The sequence below is a fragment of the Falco rusticolus genome, chromosome 1, assembly GCF_015220075.1.
Source record: "Falco rusticolus isolate bFalRus1 chromosome 1, bFalRus1.pri, whole genome shotgun sequence".
NCBI classification, from domain to species: Eukaryota; Metazoa; Chordata; class Aves; order Falconiformes; family Falconidae; genus Falco; species Falco rusticolus.
This window is the reverse complement of record NC_051187.1, coordinates 47,880-66,768: the sequence shown is the minus strand read 5'-3', so window position 1 is coordinate 66,768 and position 18,889 is coordinate 47,880. Positions and strand designations below refer to the sequence as shown.

The following is an 18,889-nucleotide window of genomic DNA, read 5'->3' as shown; positions in this document are numbered from 1 at the left end:
GCTCTGTTGCCCATCTCTGGACACGCTCCAGGACCTCAATATCTTTCTTGTAGTGAGGGGCCCAAAACTGAGCCCAGGATCCGAGGCGCAGCATCACCAGTGCCGAGCACAGGGGGACAATCATGCCCCTCTAAACTAGGTTGGGTGCTGTAAGCACCCAGGGGAGTGGGGCACCAGCTGCCAAACTGCCAGGCCCTGTGGGGCCCAAGCAGTGTTACTTTCTGTGCTGTCCATCACAGCTTGCATGGGTGCTCAATAATAGCAATATCAACATACACTACGTTTCACAACTCGGCGTTTGTATGGACAGCAGGAGAGGCGCAGCAGAGTAGCACAGGGAGCTCGCTGCACCTGGGCGCAAAAGGAGCGACCCCTCGGGTGGGCACGTTGGCAGGCGGGGCTCCCTCGGCAGGGGCGAGGAAGGAGGCGGTGAGTTGGCTGCAGGATGCACAACACCGCCATCAACATGAGGGAGAAGAAAAGCGCCTGGAAGCCCTAAGGGTCCTCCCTGTGGATGCGACAGCGCGGAAGCTGCGCGGCTGCCCTGGAGCGCAGGGAGTGAGCGCGGAGCGAGCCCGGCGGCCGGCGCGTACCCGCACGCTCAGGCCCGTGTCCGAGGTCCCGCTGGGGGCGGCCGGGGCCGCGCTCCCTGGGGCAGCCGCCAGTCCCCCCGGCCCCGGCCCCAGCCCCGGCCCCCGGCCCCGGCGAGCCCCCGCGCCCTCCGTGCCCCTGCGCGGGCGAACCTGTAGCTGCGGGCTGGCGGCACGTGGCGGCGCTAGGACCGGGCGGCCCCGCGCGGCCGTGGGCGGGCCCAGCCGCCGCCCGCCGGGGCGCTCCGCCGCCGGGGCTCGCAGACGGGCTGGGGCCGGCCGGCGCGGGCGTAGGGGGGAAGCGGTGTCCGACGGCAGCGCGGGCATCCTCGGGCGGGGCCGCGGGACGCGACTCAGGTACCGAGGTGCGTGCTGCGGCGTGTCGGGCTGGCGCACGGTGGCGAGCGCCGCGGGGAGCGCGGGTGTCCGGGCCGGGGGCAGCGACCCCGCAGGCCGAGGCGAATCCCCTCATGGGGCTGCCGGGGTCGGCGGACGCGCTCGAAGCTTTGAGCGAGCGCGTCTCGGGCGCCGGGGGTGCGGCGGGCCTGGCGCCCCCACCCCCCTTCGCAGCTGCGTTCCCGCCCGCGCGCGGCCAGGCGGGTACGTTCCTGCCCGGGAAGCCGCGCTGCCACCGTGCGGGTCCCCTCGCAGCCGCCCGCCGGGCAGCCCTGTCCGGGTGCCGAGCGGTGCTGGCGGCCGAGTCTCCCCCGGGCGGTGCCTCCGGGGTTTCCTCCGGGGCGCCCGGGTTGCGGTGCTGCTGGCTCCGGCGCTCGCACGGTGCCGCGCCGGGGCTGGTGAGGCGCCCGCCAGCGGGGGCTTTGTGCCCGCCATCGCCGGCTTCAGACGGTACCGGGCGACGAGGGTCCCCTCGCTGCCGCCCACTTCTCCTCGCCGCGCGGAGCCTCGGGCGGAGAGTGCTGGCCGGAGTCCCCTTTTTCACAGCGGTGCAGCCCGGCCCCGCCACAGCCAGCGACGCGCAGCCGGAGGGACCGTCCCCTCGTAAAGGCATTGCGCAGCCCCGGCCGTGAGCTCTGCTGCTCGGGTCTGCAGGCGCTCCGGGGACGGCGGGCGGGACGGTGCGGCCGCCCCTCCGACACCATTCGCGGCGGCGGGCCGGGCTCCGCGGGAGCCGTCTCGGACCCGGGCGGGCGCGACGGGCCGTGGCCATTGGCGGCCCCGCGACCGCCACCATTGTTCTGCTGACCGCGGTCCCCCCGCGGCATCTCTGAGGAAGAGCCCCCTGCTGCTGCTGCTGCTCCTGTTGCTGCTGGCCCTCCGCGCCGGGGGTCTCGCCCTGCTGTGCCCGGCGAGGGGGTAGCGCTGCGGCGCGGGGTCCCGACCCGCGGTTAGGAGCGGCCGCGGGAGCGCGCGGGGCCCGCGGGTACGCGCGCTTTCGGGGTGGAGCAGCCGGAGAACGGTTTAGCTGGGGATGTCGCAGGGTGAAGCACGTACGGTGTTGCGATGTTTATTTCAGAGGGAGCGGTAGTTTGCCAAGGCGTGGCAATCCGTTTAAAAGCGTAGAGCTGAGTCCGTTGGTACAGTACACCTGTTGTGGTTGGGTCAGAAGTGTAACTGGAGGTACGTTATAAAAATAATAAGGTGGAGGTTTTAAATGGTGACTGAAGTGGGAATTCCCGTATCTTGATGTATGACACCATGTTACACAGCAGCACAGTCCGAAGAAGTTGTGTAAAATGACCGCCCTGGGCAGCCGATCTTGCCCCACCATGCGCAGCTGCTGCGCTATCCTTGCCTGAGACACTGCATGCATGCAAGCCAGCACTTTGTGGGTCAGGGCAGTTCTGCAGTATTCTGCAAAAATCAGCATGTATGTCCAGCTGGTGACAGGACCGGAACCTGAACTGGTGTTTCTCTAGCTCTGTCACTTCTTGCTTTTACGCTGTACAAAATAAGGACACTACTATAAACAATTGGAAAGAATTTCGGTTTTTCTAAAGCTCTGACACGCTGCAAAGCCACTGTAGCTGCAGGGCTGAAATTAATTTTAAAGATATGTGAAGAACGAATTGCAAGTATTCAACTGAAGTTGGGATTCTGCAACTTCTATTTTTGAAAGTGTATGGAAAGCGGCCAGATAATTAATGTGCAACCGAAGGCATGTTTGTCACTTTTCCTGTGCACACAGAAAGGGTACATGCTGTCTGGTCTTAAGGTGCTGCTGTGATGCTGACATTAATGCACTTACAGTAATGGATGTGGTATAAAAAACCTCATAAGCTTTAGAAAAATAAGTTAAGTTCTTCAGAAACCAGGCACTTGGTGCAGAGAGTAACTAGGGAGGTTGACAATGCTGTTGTTATAGAACTAGTATACTTGTTTCAGAGGTGGTACTTGAGAAGACTGAACTGTTAGTTACTGTTGTATTTGTAATTAAAAGAAAATAGTCATGCAAGCATTTATCTCAAGATTAAAAGAGCTGTTTCTTTCTTGTTAAGAAGAAAGCCACATTAATTCTTCAAACAAGAAGTTAGCGTGCAGATCTATGGCTTATTCTTTTGCTTATAGCCCAGTGTAAGTTAGGGGTACTTGTTGGTAACATGCTCATTATGGGGGGGGGAAGCCACTAAGAAACCAAAATGATAATGTGATCTGATTTTCCGAGATAACGTAAAGAACAGAGTTCTAACATTTTCATTACATAAATAATAATAATAATAATAATAATAATGAAAAAAAAACCAACCTGCAACTCCCCCTGTAGAGCACTTCACCCAGATAATAGGACCTCCACTGGTTAGTATTATTAGTATTACACATAAAGTTGCAGTGTAAATTTACAGTGTCATTGCAGTCTGCCAGTAACTTGTGATGTACGTTACTGCACTGAAGCAGTGAACACTAAAATGGTTTGAGGCTAAGTGGGCACTGGAGGTTGATTAATAGTAAGTATTGGTGTGGAACATCACCTACGGCTACAGGTGGCACAGAATCACTGTATAATTTATTGTGAGAGTTTTGAGAGAGGGATGAAAGAATGGTGAAGGCTGGCAAACCCTTAAGAAAGGCAGCAGAACAGGAAAACTGTCTCTGATAAAACAGAGGAGGCCAAAATGGGAGAGTGAAAGTCACTGCAGGGTCTTGCAGAGATGATGGGAGTTCAGGGCAGGCATGGGTAAATAGGGTAGTGATTTTGTAGGTAACAGGAATTTGCAGCAGCCTTTGGAGATGGACACGTAATTCCACTGGCTGATATACAAGCAGGTAAGCCACAAGAAATGCACTACTGTGTCATACAGTGGCTCATCAAAATGGCTTGTACAAAGTACCTAAGAATGAGTTGTAATAAATAAAATTCAAATTAAAGATACATGCATTAGTGCTTTAGAGCGTCAGGAAAGAGTTAAAGAGGCAGACGTAAGTGATATCAATGCAAAGGGTAGTTGTTTTATGTGTAGAGGGCTATCACCATGGTCTGGAGGGTATTAAAATAAAATTAGTTTTGCAGGAGCCATTTCCTGCAAAATTTTAGTAGAGTTGGTTAGTCTTAGGATTCTTCACTCAAAACCACAGATAACGTAACATCTTTTGTTTAGTCTGCTTAGATGTTGATACATTTGGGCAAATACAGGAGGTTTATGACTCCTATTAACATAGTAGCAGTCTATGCTTTTCAGTGTGTCCATACTTGCAACGCCCTTTGAAGAGAGAATCATTATCCTCTTCATTCCCACAGATAAGAAAGCGAGGGAGGATCTTTACATTGCTTAGCTTAGGCCATCTTCCTCATTTTCTAATTGTATGGTTCTCAGTCTAGTGGGGTTCCAGACTGAATTCCAGTCTGACCTGTGTTCCCTGTGTGGAAGTTAGTGTTTTATTCTTGATAACAATTATTTATTTCTGTTGTCGGAATTCACAGTTGGGTAGATTTCTGCCATAGTAGAATCAATTCAGGAGAAGTTTTAAAGCTGTATAGGTCAGCCTGCTGGCTATAAAGTGCTGCTGCGTGGCCCACTGGCTAAACACCGATATTAGGTTCTTGCCATATCTGCTCCTTTTTGTAGTGCAAATGCTCCCCTTTAATACAAACTGCATCATCGTAGCAAGCAGCCCCCACCGCGCTACCGGCAGCACCTAGCATCCTCCCAGGGAGCCTGTATTAGTTGCCATGGCAACGGAAGATAATCTTGGGAGCATGAAACCCCACGGATTTAACTACATTTGCTCCTTTCGTTTTACGCTTTACCAGAGCAAAAACCCGTTTATGACGGGAGGAATCTGGAACAAGCACTGACAACCCCCGCGGGGGAACGTGCGGGGCTGAGCTGCGGCCGGGTCAGTGTAGCCCCTGCCCCGGGCAGGGCTGGGCCGCGAGGGCGGGAGCGGCACCCCCCGGCCCGGCGGCCTGGGCGGCATTATAAGTCAAAGCGCTGCCTGCGCGACCCAGCTACGGCGCCGCCGGGACTCCGGGCCGGGGGCGCGCGGGGGGGCACTTAGTGCTGCGTGGGGCCTGCGAATCGAATTGCGATGCACGGACGGCTCCGGCGGGCGGTGCGGTCGCGGTGCGGAGCGGAGCGGGCTCCACGGGCACGGCGCGAGGCCCGGTCCCGGTGCGTGCGCTGATGGCGATTCCTGGCCAAACGTGGCAACAGGCACGACGTGGAGGACAGTAGATGGACGTTGCTGTCCCCAGGAGCTCACTCTTACGAGGTGCCGGGGGCGGGCCGGTCCCGGTCCCGCAGGGGCAGCGCCGCGGCGGGCCCTGAGCAGGGCGGGCACCGCCGCCCCTCAGCGAGCCCCGCCCCGCCCTGCCCCGCCCGGGCCGCCGCCGTGCGGAGGAGCCGCGCGGGGCGGGCGCTGCTGCAGTTACGGTAGCGCCCCGCCCTCCGTCGGTCACGTCCCGCACGTCTCAGTGCGGCGCCTGCCAGCGCGCGCTGCCGGACCGCCCCACGTCACAGCGGCGGGGTCACGCGGGGCCACGGAGGGCTGGCGGGGCGAGGGGGCGGTGGCGATGGCGGCTCCGCGCAGGCCCGCGGCGAGCGGGTGGCTGGGCCTCATTGGTGCCGCGCTTGCACCGGGCCCGGTGTGCCGGCGGCGGTGCGCGGTTCCTGCCCCCTGGCACTCGCACTGCGCTGCTCTGGAAGGGACAAGGTCGCTGCCAAGCGGCTCTTCACGGCGACCCGTCCCAGAAGCCCCCTGCCGCTTGTGGGGGCGTGGGAGGGCTCGCAGCCGGGGCCGCCCGAGCTCGGCAGCCCCCGCGGGACGCCCGTGGGCCAGCCCGGGTGGGTGCCCGGAGCCGCGGTGCCTCCAGCCCGGTGAGCGGGCTGCAGGCACCGCCGGCTGCTGTGTTTCGGCAGCATGCGCTCACGTATTGTTACTGACCTTGTGCTGCTACTAGGTGCTCAATACAAAAAGAATAAAAATGACACAACCCCTCCCCCACCATTTTAAGCATTCACTCCCAACAAAGCCATTTGTAAGCAGCGGGACTGACAATTCCTCCTGTCCCCTGCACTCCTTCAGTTTTACGCCTTATTCCCGTTCTCTGTACATGAGCTGAGATACTTGGCTTGGCATTTTCCCTATTACCACCAATATTGCAGAGCTACCAGTGTCGTGAAGGTTTACATTTTGTGCACCTACTCTGTGCTGTCAGGTTACTGCTTTAAAAACAAAACAAAACAAAATCCTTTTTTGAAGAATGCCTTTCACCTTGTATTGTGCAGAAGTTACTGTGGAAAAGTTTTGAAGGGTGGCCAGAGGCCAGTGTCGGGGGCATTGGCAGAGATGCATCTTAACACCTGCATATAGTGACCCAAAGCCTGGTGCAGAAACTGCCTAGTCTAACAAGTAGTGATTTTCTCAGAGCAATCTGCGAATCAGCTGTCTGTAGTAGCAGGCAACTGTACATCTAGTTTTATTGTTTAACCATTTTAGGTTCTAGTTGTATGGACTTAAGACAAATTGTTTTCTGTTTATATTCAGTTCCCAGAAAACAAGAGGTAAAGGCAGTAGTATGAGGCTTACTGTCCTTGTGCAGCCCAGGGTAACAAAGCAGCTGTAGTCGCAGCCAGGTTTAGTTCTGCATCATGTATATAAAGGAATTTCCTCCAAGCAGTGGGGATGCTGTTCTAGGTGCCACAGTGAGTACTTCGTACAGGCCTAGTAACAGGCCGTGCATTGTGTGGTCAGTGTCCAGACAAGTTTGTATCAGCTAGATAGTTGTGCCGTACCTCGTCTGGTTCTGAAATGGAGCTGTAACAGTTACATAGACTCCCAGTGCACAGCGGTCACTATGCAGAGCTGTACTTCTGAAAGCAGAAGCATCCTTCAGCGATGAACAACTGTGCTTGCACTCCTCTTTTAGGTACTATCAGAGAGAAACACTGACCCAGCAGGAGTAATCAATTGCATTGGAAAGAAATGATCAATTTTTTTTGCATGTAAGATTTAATGTATAACGTGTTTGAAGCTCACTTTAACATTTTCAAGACTTCTGTAATACACAGATCCTACAAAAACCTAACTGCTGTGATGCAGTACCTCCCTGCACTCTTCACATGCAGGGACACTTTTATCTGCCTTTTCAGTGTCTTTGCCCCCTGCCCAGCATTTCTGTCTTACTTGCAGTATTCCTGACTAGTACGTAGAATTCTTACAGGAAGAGACCTCATTTTTTAGATGCAAAGGCAGTTGTGGCTGCATATGGAAGTTGTGAACGATAACATTCATAAAAAAGAAATTAAAACATTTTACTGGTAATGTAATAACAAGAATATTAGAAACTATTTGCTTCAGGCAGTGATACAGAGCATTGCTGCAGTGACTAACTCCTATCATCCACAAAAATTGCCTGTGTAGATTTTCATTGCAGTTTAGCTTGCTTACTTGATGCGTGAAAACTGATAGCTCATCAGAAGCTCAAAGGGATCTGCCTATCTTTTCAAGATATTGGTGCATCAGGGCTGTATTGCTGCCCTCATTAGGGAACAAAGCCTGGGTGGTTTGTCCACAGTTGCCCAGTATACCTCTGCTGCACCAGGATTTTGTATCCAGGTCTCTTAAGTGAATAGTCCAGCAGCTTCATATAACAAGGTCTTGTAACAAAAATCCCACAGACCTTAACGCAGTGGTTTATCGCATATAGTCGATAAACACCACTGCCCTGAGCTGCTGTAATGGCCTCAATTTTTCTACGAAACAGTGATTTGGTTGAAATCCAGTTCTGACTCAGAATGCTGTGAGGGGATGTTACTGTAAAATGCAATGCCATGCCTCATTTTTATGTTTGTTCAAGCTTTGTAAGGACTAAACCCGAACAAGGAATAGTTAAGATTGCACTGCATCTTCAAGATAAGATTTTAATTTAAAATCGTCCCGTATCTTATATGTGACTTCAACTGTAGTGCAATTTCTGCCTGTTTGGGTTAGGTGGTTTGAGTTAGATAATTGTCCCAGTGTCTATAGACTGTAATTGCTTTTTGTTTCTTAGGTAACACTTGAGCCTCGTCATGGGAGCCGTAGTAGCTGATGATGGTCCATCTGGTGTTAAAGCCCCTGATGGAGGCTGGGGCTGGGCTGTCCTTTTTGGCTGTTTTATCATCACAGGATTCTCCTATGCATTTCCTAAGGCGGTCAGTGTCTTCTTTAAAGAACTTATACGGGAATTTGGTGTTGGATATAGTGACACTGCATGGATTTCCTCCATTCTGTTGGCCATGCTTTATGGAACAGGTAGGTAGTTCTCTGGTTTTGAAACAGTATTGCATCACACAATGATGTTTGTAAACCACACAGCCATTTACAGCATGAATCACAATAGCGTATCATTACTTGTGTGCAAGTAAGGCATGCCAAAGAAGAATTACTATTGATCACATAAATCAAAAAGTTATTTAAGCCCATCCAGCTTGTATATGAAATTAAATCTCTGTAACTCAGTAGCTACTGAAGATGATGAAAAAGAAAAATTGCGTGGCACTCTGAGGATGAAAAGGATATAGGTATTTGACTGTAAGGAACACTCTTCTGGATTGGCCTGACAGTATGGACAAAGTACAGAAAGAATCACAGAATCGTTTAGGTTGGAAAAAACCTTTAAGATTATTGACTCCAACTGTAAACTAACACTGCCAAGTCCACCAAAGAAAGGCAAACTGACATACAATCAATTGCAAAAACTGGTTTATCTTAGCAGCTGTAACTTGCTCTGCTCTTCTTGCCTAGGTCCACTCTGCAGTGTGTGTGTCAATCGCTTTGGCTGTCGCCCTGTCATGCTGGTGGGTGGCCTTTTTGCCTCAATGGGAATGGTTATAGCCTCCTTCTGCACGAGCATCGTTCAGATCTATCTAACTGCAGGTGTGATTACTGGTAAGTAGTGTGCATAGCTGAAAATGAGTTAGCTAATGTCTTGGCTTTTGATCGAAGTTTTGTTTAAGTGACAAATACCTAAATCATCAGGATCATCTAAATGGGCTTTTATAAAGATGGTAGATAAATATGGAATTGAAGTGTCATTTATTTTTTTATGAACGTTAATTTTTCTACTATGTTCAATAGCCACTGCTGTGATCAGTGAAGTGTGACCATAAAGTACAAGAATATTAGGGAGGTAGAATGCTTTTAAAAATGTTATCTTAGAAATCTTTTGTCCATCTGAAATAAAACTTATCTCTTAAGTAATGAATCAGAAAAACTGTAATTAGTATTTTTTAAATCGTGATATTGTAGGCCAGTATTAATTTTCACGTACCCTCTGTTACAGGTTTGGGTCTGGCACTGAATTTTCAGCCTTCACTTATCATGTTAAACCGATACTTTGACAAACGGCGGCCCTTAGCCAACGGGCTGTCTGCTGCTGGGAGTCCTGTGTTCCTTTGTGCTCTCTCACCATTGGGGCAGATACTACAACATGAGTACGGCTGGAGAGGAGGATTCCTTATACTGGGTGGGATGCTGCTCAACTGCTGTGTATGCGGAGCATTAATGAGACCTCTGGAGCCACCCAAAAAGTCTGAAGCTACCAAAGAACCAGCTGAGAAGAAAGCAAAGAAAAAACTTCTGGATTTCAGTGTGTTTAAAGATGGTGGTTTTGTAATATACACACTGGCAGCATCTATCATGGTGCTTGGCCTCTTTGTTCCCCCAGTTTTTGTTGTGAGTTATGCCAAGGATTTAGGGTATCAAGACACCAAAGCAGCTTTTCTTCTGACTATTCTGGGATTCATTGATATCTTTGCCCGACCTGTATGTGGAATGGTAGCTGGTCTTAAATGGGTTAGACCACGCTGTGTCTACCTCTTCAGTTTTGCCATGATTTTCAATGGCTTTACAGATCTCATGGGTTCCATGTCTGTTGATTATGGTGGCCTGGTGGTCTTTTGCATTTTCTTTGGCATTTCTTATGGAATGGTAGGTGCTCTTCAGTTTGAAGTTCTCATGGCTATTGTTGGTACTCAGAAGTTCTCCAGTGCTATCGGTTTAGTGCTCCTGGCAGAAGCTATGGCTGTTCTAATCGGTCCACCATCAGCGGGTAAGTAGTCATTTAGTTCAGAATTCAAAATCATTTGCATTGCATTCATTTACAGAAATTGTATGATAAGGGAGCAGAGGAAAAGACAACATGAGTCACTCAAGAAGTGCATATTGCACTAGTGCTGCACATGCTTCAGTGAATTTCTGCAGTTACAATCTGAAATAGTCCAAGATAAATCTTTTCCTTCTTGGCTGTATTTCAGGATTGGCTGAAGTGCCATCTGGAGACGCTGCTCTTGCTCCACTGAAAGCCTACACTCTTATTAGTAGATGGCTAATATTGTATGAGATGAGTTTTACGCACAGACACACACACACACACACGCACAGTGAATAACTTCTGTGAAGTTCAGACCTCTTTAGAGTGGGGATTCAGAATATGAAACCTGTCAATTTTCTTTGGAAAGTACTAGGATAGATTCTCTATACCCATGGTAGGTTTGGAGGAGGAAGGAAGATGTCGGAAGGAAGAAAAAAATTTACAAGGAGGACTATAAAACTGGACTGTTCTAAGGAAGGTAGACTGCTTCTATTGCACGTTTCACAACCCAAGAATAAGGGGGCATTAAAAAATAATTGAATTCACATTAATTTGAATTCAAAATTGCAAATTAATTACTAATCAAAGAACATAAATTTTACAGACCCTGAACTGGGGATTGGACAGAGGGAACCAAAACCACACCAAAACCACACCAGTTCACTGCCATTAAATGTTTACTGTTTATACCAGACACTAGAAAGCATCATGTCTTTACTGTGACAGAGCCCCTCATAGCACAAACAGTCCTATGCACTACTTCCTCTTATCTCCAGCTTTGCCAGAGACATTTCCTTCACATGCTGCCTCCTGTTCTTTCACCTCCACCAAGTCCCATGAAAATTTAACTTGCCTAAAGCATCAGAATCGGTCAGGTACTCCAGACCAACCTTTAAAAATTGCGTCTTAAGCAGACAGTGCACTGCCGGTGCAGGAAGGTAAATGAGACTGGGAGCAAGAGGAAGCTGATGGTACAGATCCCAGCCATGGATGCACACATTTTGATCTGAAATACATGGCACTTATCTCTTGCATATGAAGGCTAGGCTGGTTTTAGTCCAGTTGAATTGCATGACTGTATTGTGTGCAGGGGAGTATGTGTTTTGGGATGTGATATAATGTCAGTGAAAAACTGAAATGAAATAACTGAGAAGTATTTTGTTATGAACTTGTTAAAATGCCATTTCAAAAACCTTGCTTAGATAGTCTTGGTGCTTCTAAGACAGGAGTCATTTAAATGTTTAAAAGAAGCAGAAAAAAAGTCATTGCAAGAGAATCACTTTTGTTATTTACCTGGAATGTTGTCTTTTTCAGGAAAACTCTTGGATGCAACAGGGAGGTACATGTTTGTTTTTATTATTGCTGGAATTGAAGTTACCACATCAGCACTTGTATTGGCCTTGGGAAATTTCTTCTGCATTAAGAAAAAATCAGAAGAACCATGTACAAAAGAAGAAGCAGCAGAAAGAGAGGAATTAAACAAATCTGAAGACAAAATGCCTGAAGATGCCAAGGTGGACTCCATTGAAGTGGAGCAGTTTCTGAAAGATGAGCCTGAAAAAAATGGCGAAGTTGTAACAAACCCAGAAACGTGTGTGTGAGCATGACAGGAAACCTACAAAGTGTGTAGAAAGAGTTTCAACACTATTTATTTTAGAAATAGAACTAGCTTAGGGCTGGGCCATCTGCTTTATTAACTGGAGGCTAGTCAGCTCATCAGGTCTCTCTGGAAGCTGCCTTGCTAGAAAACCCTTTACCGGAAAATTAGCTTTATCAGTAAAAGGTGGAGCATTGTGGTTTTACTTTTTATGTAAACTAAAAAGCTTTTGTAAACACAAGTAGAGTTTTGCTATGCATCACCAGAAACTGCTCACTTGGAAGAGGTATAGGAAGAATATATTTTAAGAAAATGGAATTATATATATGTTTTCAGACAATATTGGTGAAATCGCTGTATTGTGTGGAACGAGTTTGAGATGGGAGAAAAATCTCAGGAACTTAAAGGTCTCCAATAGGTTTTTGAATTTCTTACTTTTTTAGATTTTTAGATTAATTGGCTCAGCCCTTCTTTAATTTTGATAATATCTGTTACTTTTATTTATGTAAATGTATTTCTGAGTTTTGTCTAAACCTGTAATCTTTGTTAATTATCTGGAAATACTGTACATGGAAAGGCACATTACAGATACTGTCCTGAGCAGATCACACAAGTGGTAGTCCAAGGTAGGGCTAAAAGAGAAGAAAACAAGCAGAACTGGTCCTGACAGACCGTAAGCAACGTTAGCCTATATTTACATACGTGGTTTTCAGTATGGTTTCCCTGCAGCGCTGAAAAATATTACAAGTAACGCGGATACTAGGTTTAGTAGAGTCTTCTGAAAACGTGTCCATTTTGTATGTAAAAGAAGCAGCATAAGTTCCCAGATGACCTATAAATCAGAGTGGGTAGACTTAGGGATTGAACTATGTTTCAAGATATTTTAAAGCCAGCTTTAAAATGCAATGTTAGCAACACAGGAAGGTCTTAATGTGGTAGTTGTTTTTTTTTTTTCATTCCCTATCCTTTTGCTTCATCTGTGGAAGTTCAAGGTGCCATTCTTGCTGGTTGAGGAAATGTGCTGTAACTGTTATCACATGTGTGGCAGCAGTGCATAAGGATCAATTGAGAATGGGGTCAGCTCTGCTGCTCGTTGCACAAACTGAACAGAGAGTCTCTGGCCAGTCTTCAAATCTTCTCTGACATCGGTATGGAGGAAGGAGAAGAAACAGAAACAGATCAGACAAGGCAGTGACAGGACATTTGAAGAAATGCAGAAAGGGAAAATAGTAATTGTGAGGACACTGGGTAGAAAGGGAAGGTAAAAGGAAGCATTCTCTAGATTTTTTTTTTCCCCACCCAAACACATTCAAGAAACACAGTCTTTTATATGCATTCATGCTACTGCAGACCACCTTTCAGATGTGTTTATGAAAAGCTCTCTAGGCTTTGTGATTGCAGCAGCGGTCTCCAAAACAGACTAATTGTGACAGATTCAGTTTCCTTGTTGGTAGCAAAGGAATACTGGCCTTCAGGTGCCAAAATTGTTCTGCTTAGTAACTTAAACCTAAAAGACTCTTAATTCCTTAAAACCCTATATCCCTTTTAAAAAGACACCATCAGTTGTTTCATACTTGACCATTTTAACAGAAACATACAGTGAATCCAACAAAGTGCCAAACCCATGAACCATTCCCCAGTGGAACTGTCTCAGATAGCAGCTTCCATCCTGAGAGTTTCTTCAAATGGTTTTGCATTGTTAGGACAACCCTGCACAGAAATGGAAAAGTTAGGATCACGATGGATTTTTCTGAGTGATTTTAAAAAGAAATGGATGCTGCACTGAATAAACTGTTTATTTTTATATCGCATATAGTGCTGGGTTACTTTAAAAACTTTCATTAATTTAGTGGCAGGAACTGCACTGGCATGTCCTACTTACAAGAACTCAAGTCACTGAACATAGCTCCAGTTTGCTAAAGACTGAATCAGTACTTGGAACACAACACTGCTAGGTCCACAAGGTAACCATATGAAAGGGCAAGAGGAAAATGGAATCCACAGATGGTTTTATGAAATCCCTGGAGGCTGCTTCACATGATATGTGAAGGCCTGATATAGCTTTCAGGTTGGAGTTCCCCGTTCTGTTTCAAAAAGCAAAAACTAGAAACCTTCTCAAAGGTGAATTCAGATTCTCAAATAGCCATTTTTGTCTTCCTGTGGGTTTAGATCACCTTTGCTAGGTAACGCTATACTGTTATCGCAGAACTAAATAGTTATTCTTTTGACCTCTGGTTTTGGCACAATTTTAAGTTTCCATACATTCTGCAAATCATCTAGACTGTAGCATCTCAAAAATTTGTGCTTATCCTACTGGCTTCCAGACTGTTTCATTTTCCTTACATGACAGCTTTTCGGTTAAGCTGGAAACGAGAAGTGTTACATTAGAATTTTATGCGATTGGGGCAGAAAAGAAAGTTACTAAGACAAGGGAAACACAATTCAACAAGACACCATAAATAATTTCTAAAGTAAATCCAGCATTCACGGAAGGTGCCTCATTGGCCTATACAAGTTCATCTTGACTCAAAGAGGAACTATGAGTAGAACTGCCACTGCTCCTGCGCTATTTTCAGCACAGACCTACCAATGGACTGCAGTACTTATGAGAGCAGGAGATACCTACTGCATGAGAGAGGTCAAATGACAGCACTCTTCCATCAACTGAGAAATAAGAGCTGGAATTTACTTTGCTAAGCAGTTTTACGCAGGCTATAACAAGCGGCATCCACAAAGAGATGAGAAACTCCTAATGCAGATCTCTTGGCAACATCAAAACTGGCAGGCCTGAGCACTTCTGAGTTCTGGAGCCAGCGAAGCTCCCTGTTGCCATTCGCATTCAGGGGTGACGTCCAGGTGTGTGCTAGTCTTCCAGTCCTCCTTCCATTCAGCTGCCTTAATTTTCTTGGAAAGAGATTGACTATGCTGATGGGAAGGAAACCTCCACACATGCCAGATCCTCAGCCTGGACAACTGTAGGCCAGTATGCTAGGCTGTGCTGAGGCACATACCCAGCTGCTCCCACAGACATGGCCACCAAGGCCTTTAGACAGAGCTCCTGTTTTATAGACCCCCCTCCTTCCTACCCCAGGGTGTTTGAAAAAAAAAAACAAAAAAGGCAAGCAGCAAGTCTTTAGGTTCCCAGCGCTGCCTCAGAACACCAGCTAGGAACTTAGGTATAGAAGGGGAGGGTGGTACTGGAACCGTTTCTCCTGGCAAGACTAGCCTGGCTCCTTGTTGTAACCCTGCTTATTGTAAATTCTCAAGGAATTGCTTTTAAACCCCTCCAGGTATTTTGGTACAGTATTTCTTTAATCTCAACACCACTGAGATCCCCTTATGAGCAGTTTGTGAGATGCGCTCTTTCATGCATTTTGAGGATGTGGCATGGTTGGGAGTCATAAAGCATTGATAAAGAAACACCAGCTGCCGGGGGACACAAGCAGAACAATTCCATGCAACATGGATGAACCTTTGTCTAATCTTCACCTGGTTAAAATTTTCTTATTTGAAAAAAGGGAAAGGGAAAGGGAAGGCAAAAGCTGAACTGCCAAGCATCCCAAAGATAATGTAATTTGCTCTTGCATCATACACTACTGGAAAAAATGTAATTTCTTCAGACACATAGTTCATGAACTGTTTAAGAAGCCTGTGAGTAAAACAACTGAAAAACACAAGTGCAAAAAATTCAGGTATAATACTATAAAACAGCTGAAAGATAGTTTTCATAGATAATTTCTCTGGAGCTAATGAACGGTCTTTTAGCATACAGGCTAGCATAGTTTTTAAAGCTTTTTAGATCTTTGTACATTCTATAAATAGCGTAGGGATTTATGGTTAAAATATTGTATGTTTGATCATGTAATGGATCTTAGACCATTAACTTCCTAATGCAAGGAGAGGGTGTGCATATAAATGCCTGTAACACACAGAGAATATATAAAGAGGTGTATGCATATATATATATTTATATATGTATCAAACATGCAAAACACCCAGTACAGTAGAGACCGTTTGCCCATTCACTAGACAACAAGTAATGCAGGGTTAAAGCTGTTTCGTTCCTCCTCCTATACAAAGATACCTTTGCTTTTTCATAATTTCTGAATAAAATATCTTGTAGCTATTTGGAGCCTAGAAGATATCAGCAGAACTAAAAACCTTAAAGCGATGCAGCTCTCTGTTTGAAATCATAATCATTTTTCTCCAGTTCTTAAATACATTACAGCAAGCCTTCAGCCACACCTGCTGCTACAGCAGCTAGCTCCCAAAAGTTGGTACTTGACATGGTATGAAGGTATGGTGTCAAGGCGTGAAGGACCGGACAGATCTCGTGCTTATTGATATTAAATCCCATCCAAACAAATGTGTTAGCCAATGTAAAATCATTCTCTAAGCAGAAATTAAAACATTCCCCTAACCAAGCAATCAGTCTTCAACACGAAAATCCAAAATACTCTCACACATGCACCTTTGTTAACATCCCAAAGAAAAGCTTCAGCTAGGTAGGCAATCATAAACAGAGGGCTTTCAGGAAAACACCAACTCTCACATGATACAGGGGTAAGTACTGACTTGTATATGTGTGTGTCTGTCTCTCTGCCATGCTTGTCTTTAGGATTATGGGAGTATGACTTTGTTTCTTGTTAATGCACTTTAATGTAATGTTGTACATTTATTTACGCTTAGATTTTTTTGTTTTTTAATGCTTTTCTAGTAAACTGTTGCAGATGTAGCGAATAAATATTTATTTGCTTGTCAAAAACCGTGGGTCTGAGAAAATAAGCTTAGGAAAAATAACTTTAGCACCCAGATTTAGAAAGTGGCTTTCACTTGCACATGCTCAAATAGCTATACAGAAGCAGAGAAGAAAAAAAAGAGGGGACACCAAGCTGACAGGCAGCCAGAATTTGATGTGGACAAGGGGACTGCTTTTCCCATGACTTACGGTCTGGCCAGTCTGAAAATGGAAATGGGCTCCCACTGTAAACAACCCTGAAGACTGTTCTAAAGCACCAACTAATTTAAAGTAATATTAATTTTGTGGTGCTCCATGTAGAAATTATTTTCCTTGTTCTCTAAAGAGTACTCCAGGTTTTGTTTGCAGGTAGTTTTATGAACTACTATGACTTACAAACCCCCCAAGTATTTTCTGTCAGTACTGACCTGTCAGCAAGCAGTCTTTACCATCAAGTAAAGAATCTAAAGAACCTTTAGAATCGAAAGCTCCTAAGAAAACATAGTTTAAGAATACATTTATGGCGGAGTTTTTTGGATCCTATGATGCCACAACTAAGACTGGCTCTTCAAGGTACAATCTCAAGGCTACACCCAAGTGAAGCAAAATTAGTCTTTTTGATGTTCCAAGAGCTACATTTTGCTATCTAGAGGCTATCTAGAAGGCTCACAGCTATTTGTGCCTAATTCTAAGTACCTCTGCTGAGAAATTTTTGAGAAATCCAAGTTCAGCTTCAAAAGTTTCTGTGTATTTACACTGAAAAGATTGTAGGTCTAGCTTACATAAACCCCCATGTTTGCATAAACAGATGACTACGTTTTCTAGGCTAGTTTAGTTAAACTGGTAAGACTTAAGGTGTCATCACCACCGCTATCCTGCTGGCCAGGTCAAGCCATATGCTGCTACAGGAATGAATATGGGTGGACTGAAATGACAGAATTTATTAGCGTGCAGTCAGCACATCCTTGTGACAGAAAACCAGAGTTAAATCTTTAACTCTGGTATTCTGAAAGAAAGGTGTCAGGCCATTTGCTGTGGAGGGAAACAGGCATGACCTGAGCTGCAGAGCTGTTGCTCCCTGCTGCTGAACCTGTCGAAGGAAGATAACCCACCAATATATGAAGAGGAAACAACTTTTGACAATAGCAGAGGCACTGCATATGAGAAGCAATGGCTTTGGAATATGATTTTAGCAGCCTTCTCAACGCTTCTGGAATAGATCTCATCTTTGTGCCAGTAGGAAATAGGCACATCTACTGCAAAAGTCAGGGCTCTTAAGAATTACCATCTTAGTAACAGTCTGTGAGATCAACCATCCTGCATTTGTCTGAGGAAGTATGAGAAGTTAGAGGCAGACAGTAAAAAGCTACTTACCTCTAGCTACATGCTGCTTATTCCTTCTCTGATCTCAGTACCTGCTTCATCAACTCCGCAACATTCCAGCTGGGAATTTTCCTCACTATCCCTAGATGAATGCTTTGGAGCAGTAAGAAATGATAGCTCTTGCTCTTCTGACTCTTCATCTACTACTGTTTCAGCAGTTTAAAGCCTTTCACTGGAAAATTTGAATCCACTGAAGAAGCGTATCTAGGTTTTAGTATTTAGAATTCTTAAATAGCAAAAGACTTTTCAGTCTTGCTTAGAAATGTGGTGTAAGATCTAGTGGTTGACAGTGTCAGACAAATTTTAAATACAACTTCTTAGCAGTGAGAGCAGAGAAATCTTTGCTGTTTGGGGTGTTTTATGAAAAAAATCTGCACATGACCTCAAAATAGTGTGAATCGCTGGTTCATCCTTTCCTTATGGATTCTTGGAAATACCAGAAGCTCTGCATAGCCTTTGTGCCTGTAACACCTGCAGCTCTCAACCAAGCTGAGGACTGTAATGAAACTCTAAGTTTTGTCTGGTTATGATCAGGACTAGACATTTTCTTCCTAGTGCATAATGTACCAAATGAATTCCTGTTTTGTTCCACATCCCACCCCATGTATTCTGGACTGGTCACAGCAAAGACACAGTAGACTAGGGCTTAATGCTTCAGGATGATACACAATTTCTCCTTTTTCCAAATTTTTTTTTGATCCATTACAATTGTATTTCTCAGACCTAGATCTTATCTATGCATTTTGAGTCAAGAATTTTCCCAAAATGAGATTAACAAAGTACACTATAAAAAATTATTTTTGTAGACTGTGTGTTTTTGTACATTCTGTATATACAGTTCTCATCTAACTTTCTGTTGTCCCTCTGCCTGCAGCCTGCAATGGTTTCATCAAAAGAACTGAAGCATACTAGTCTTAATAAGATTAAACAGGAAAAAGCTACCAATGTCTGAGAAAAAGTCATGAAGTGTTACTCCTGTGCAAACATTTCCTGATAAAGTTGGTAGGATTTCGCTGTGAAGATCAGGCCTCTGAGCACTCTCCTGATAC

At 46.0% G+C, this 18,889-nt stretch overlaps 1 protein-coding gene across 1 annotated transcript; it reads left to right on the top strand.

Moving 5' to 3' along the window:
• The first annotated feature begins 833 nt into the window (after positions 1 to 833).
• On the top strand, positions 834 to 17,042 carry SLC16A3 (solute carrier family 16 member 3). Its single transcript, XM_037402176.1, has 5 exons — positions 834 to 947; positions 8,041 to 8,282; positions 8,775 to 8,918; positions 9,313 to 10,080; positions 11,437 to 17,042. Exons 2-5 carry the CDS (start codon positions 8,060 to 8,062, stop codon positions 11,721 to 11,723), a joined length of 1,422 nt encoding a protein of 473 aa, XP_037258073.1. The 5' UTR covers positions 834 to 947; positions 8,041 to 8,059; the 3' UTR covers positions 11,724 to 17,042.
• Positions 17,043 to 18,889: the final 1,847 nt, after the last annotated feature.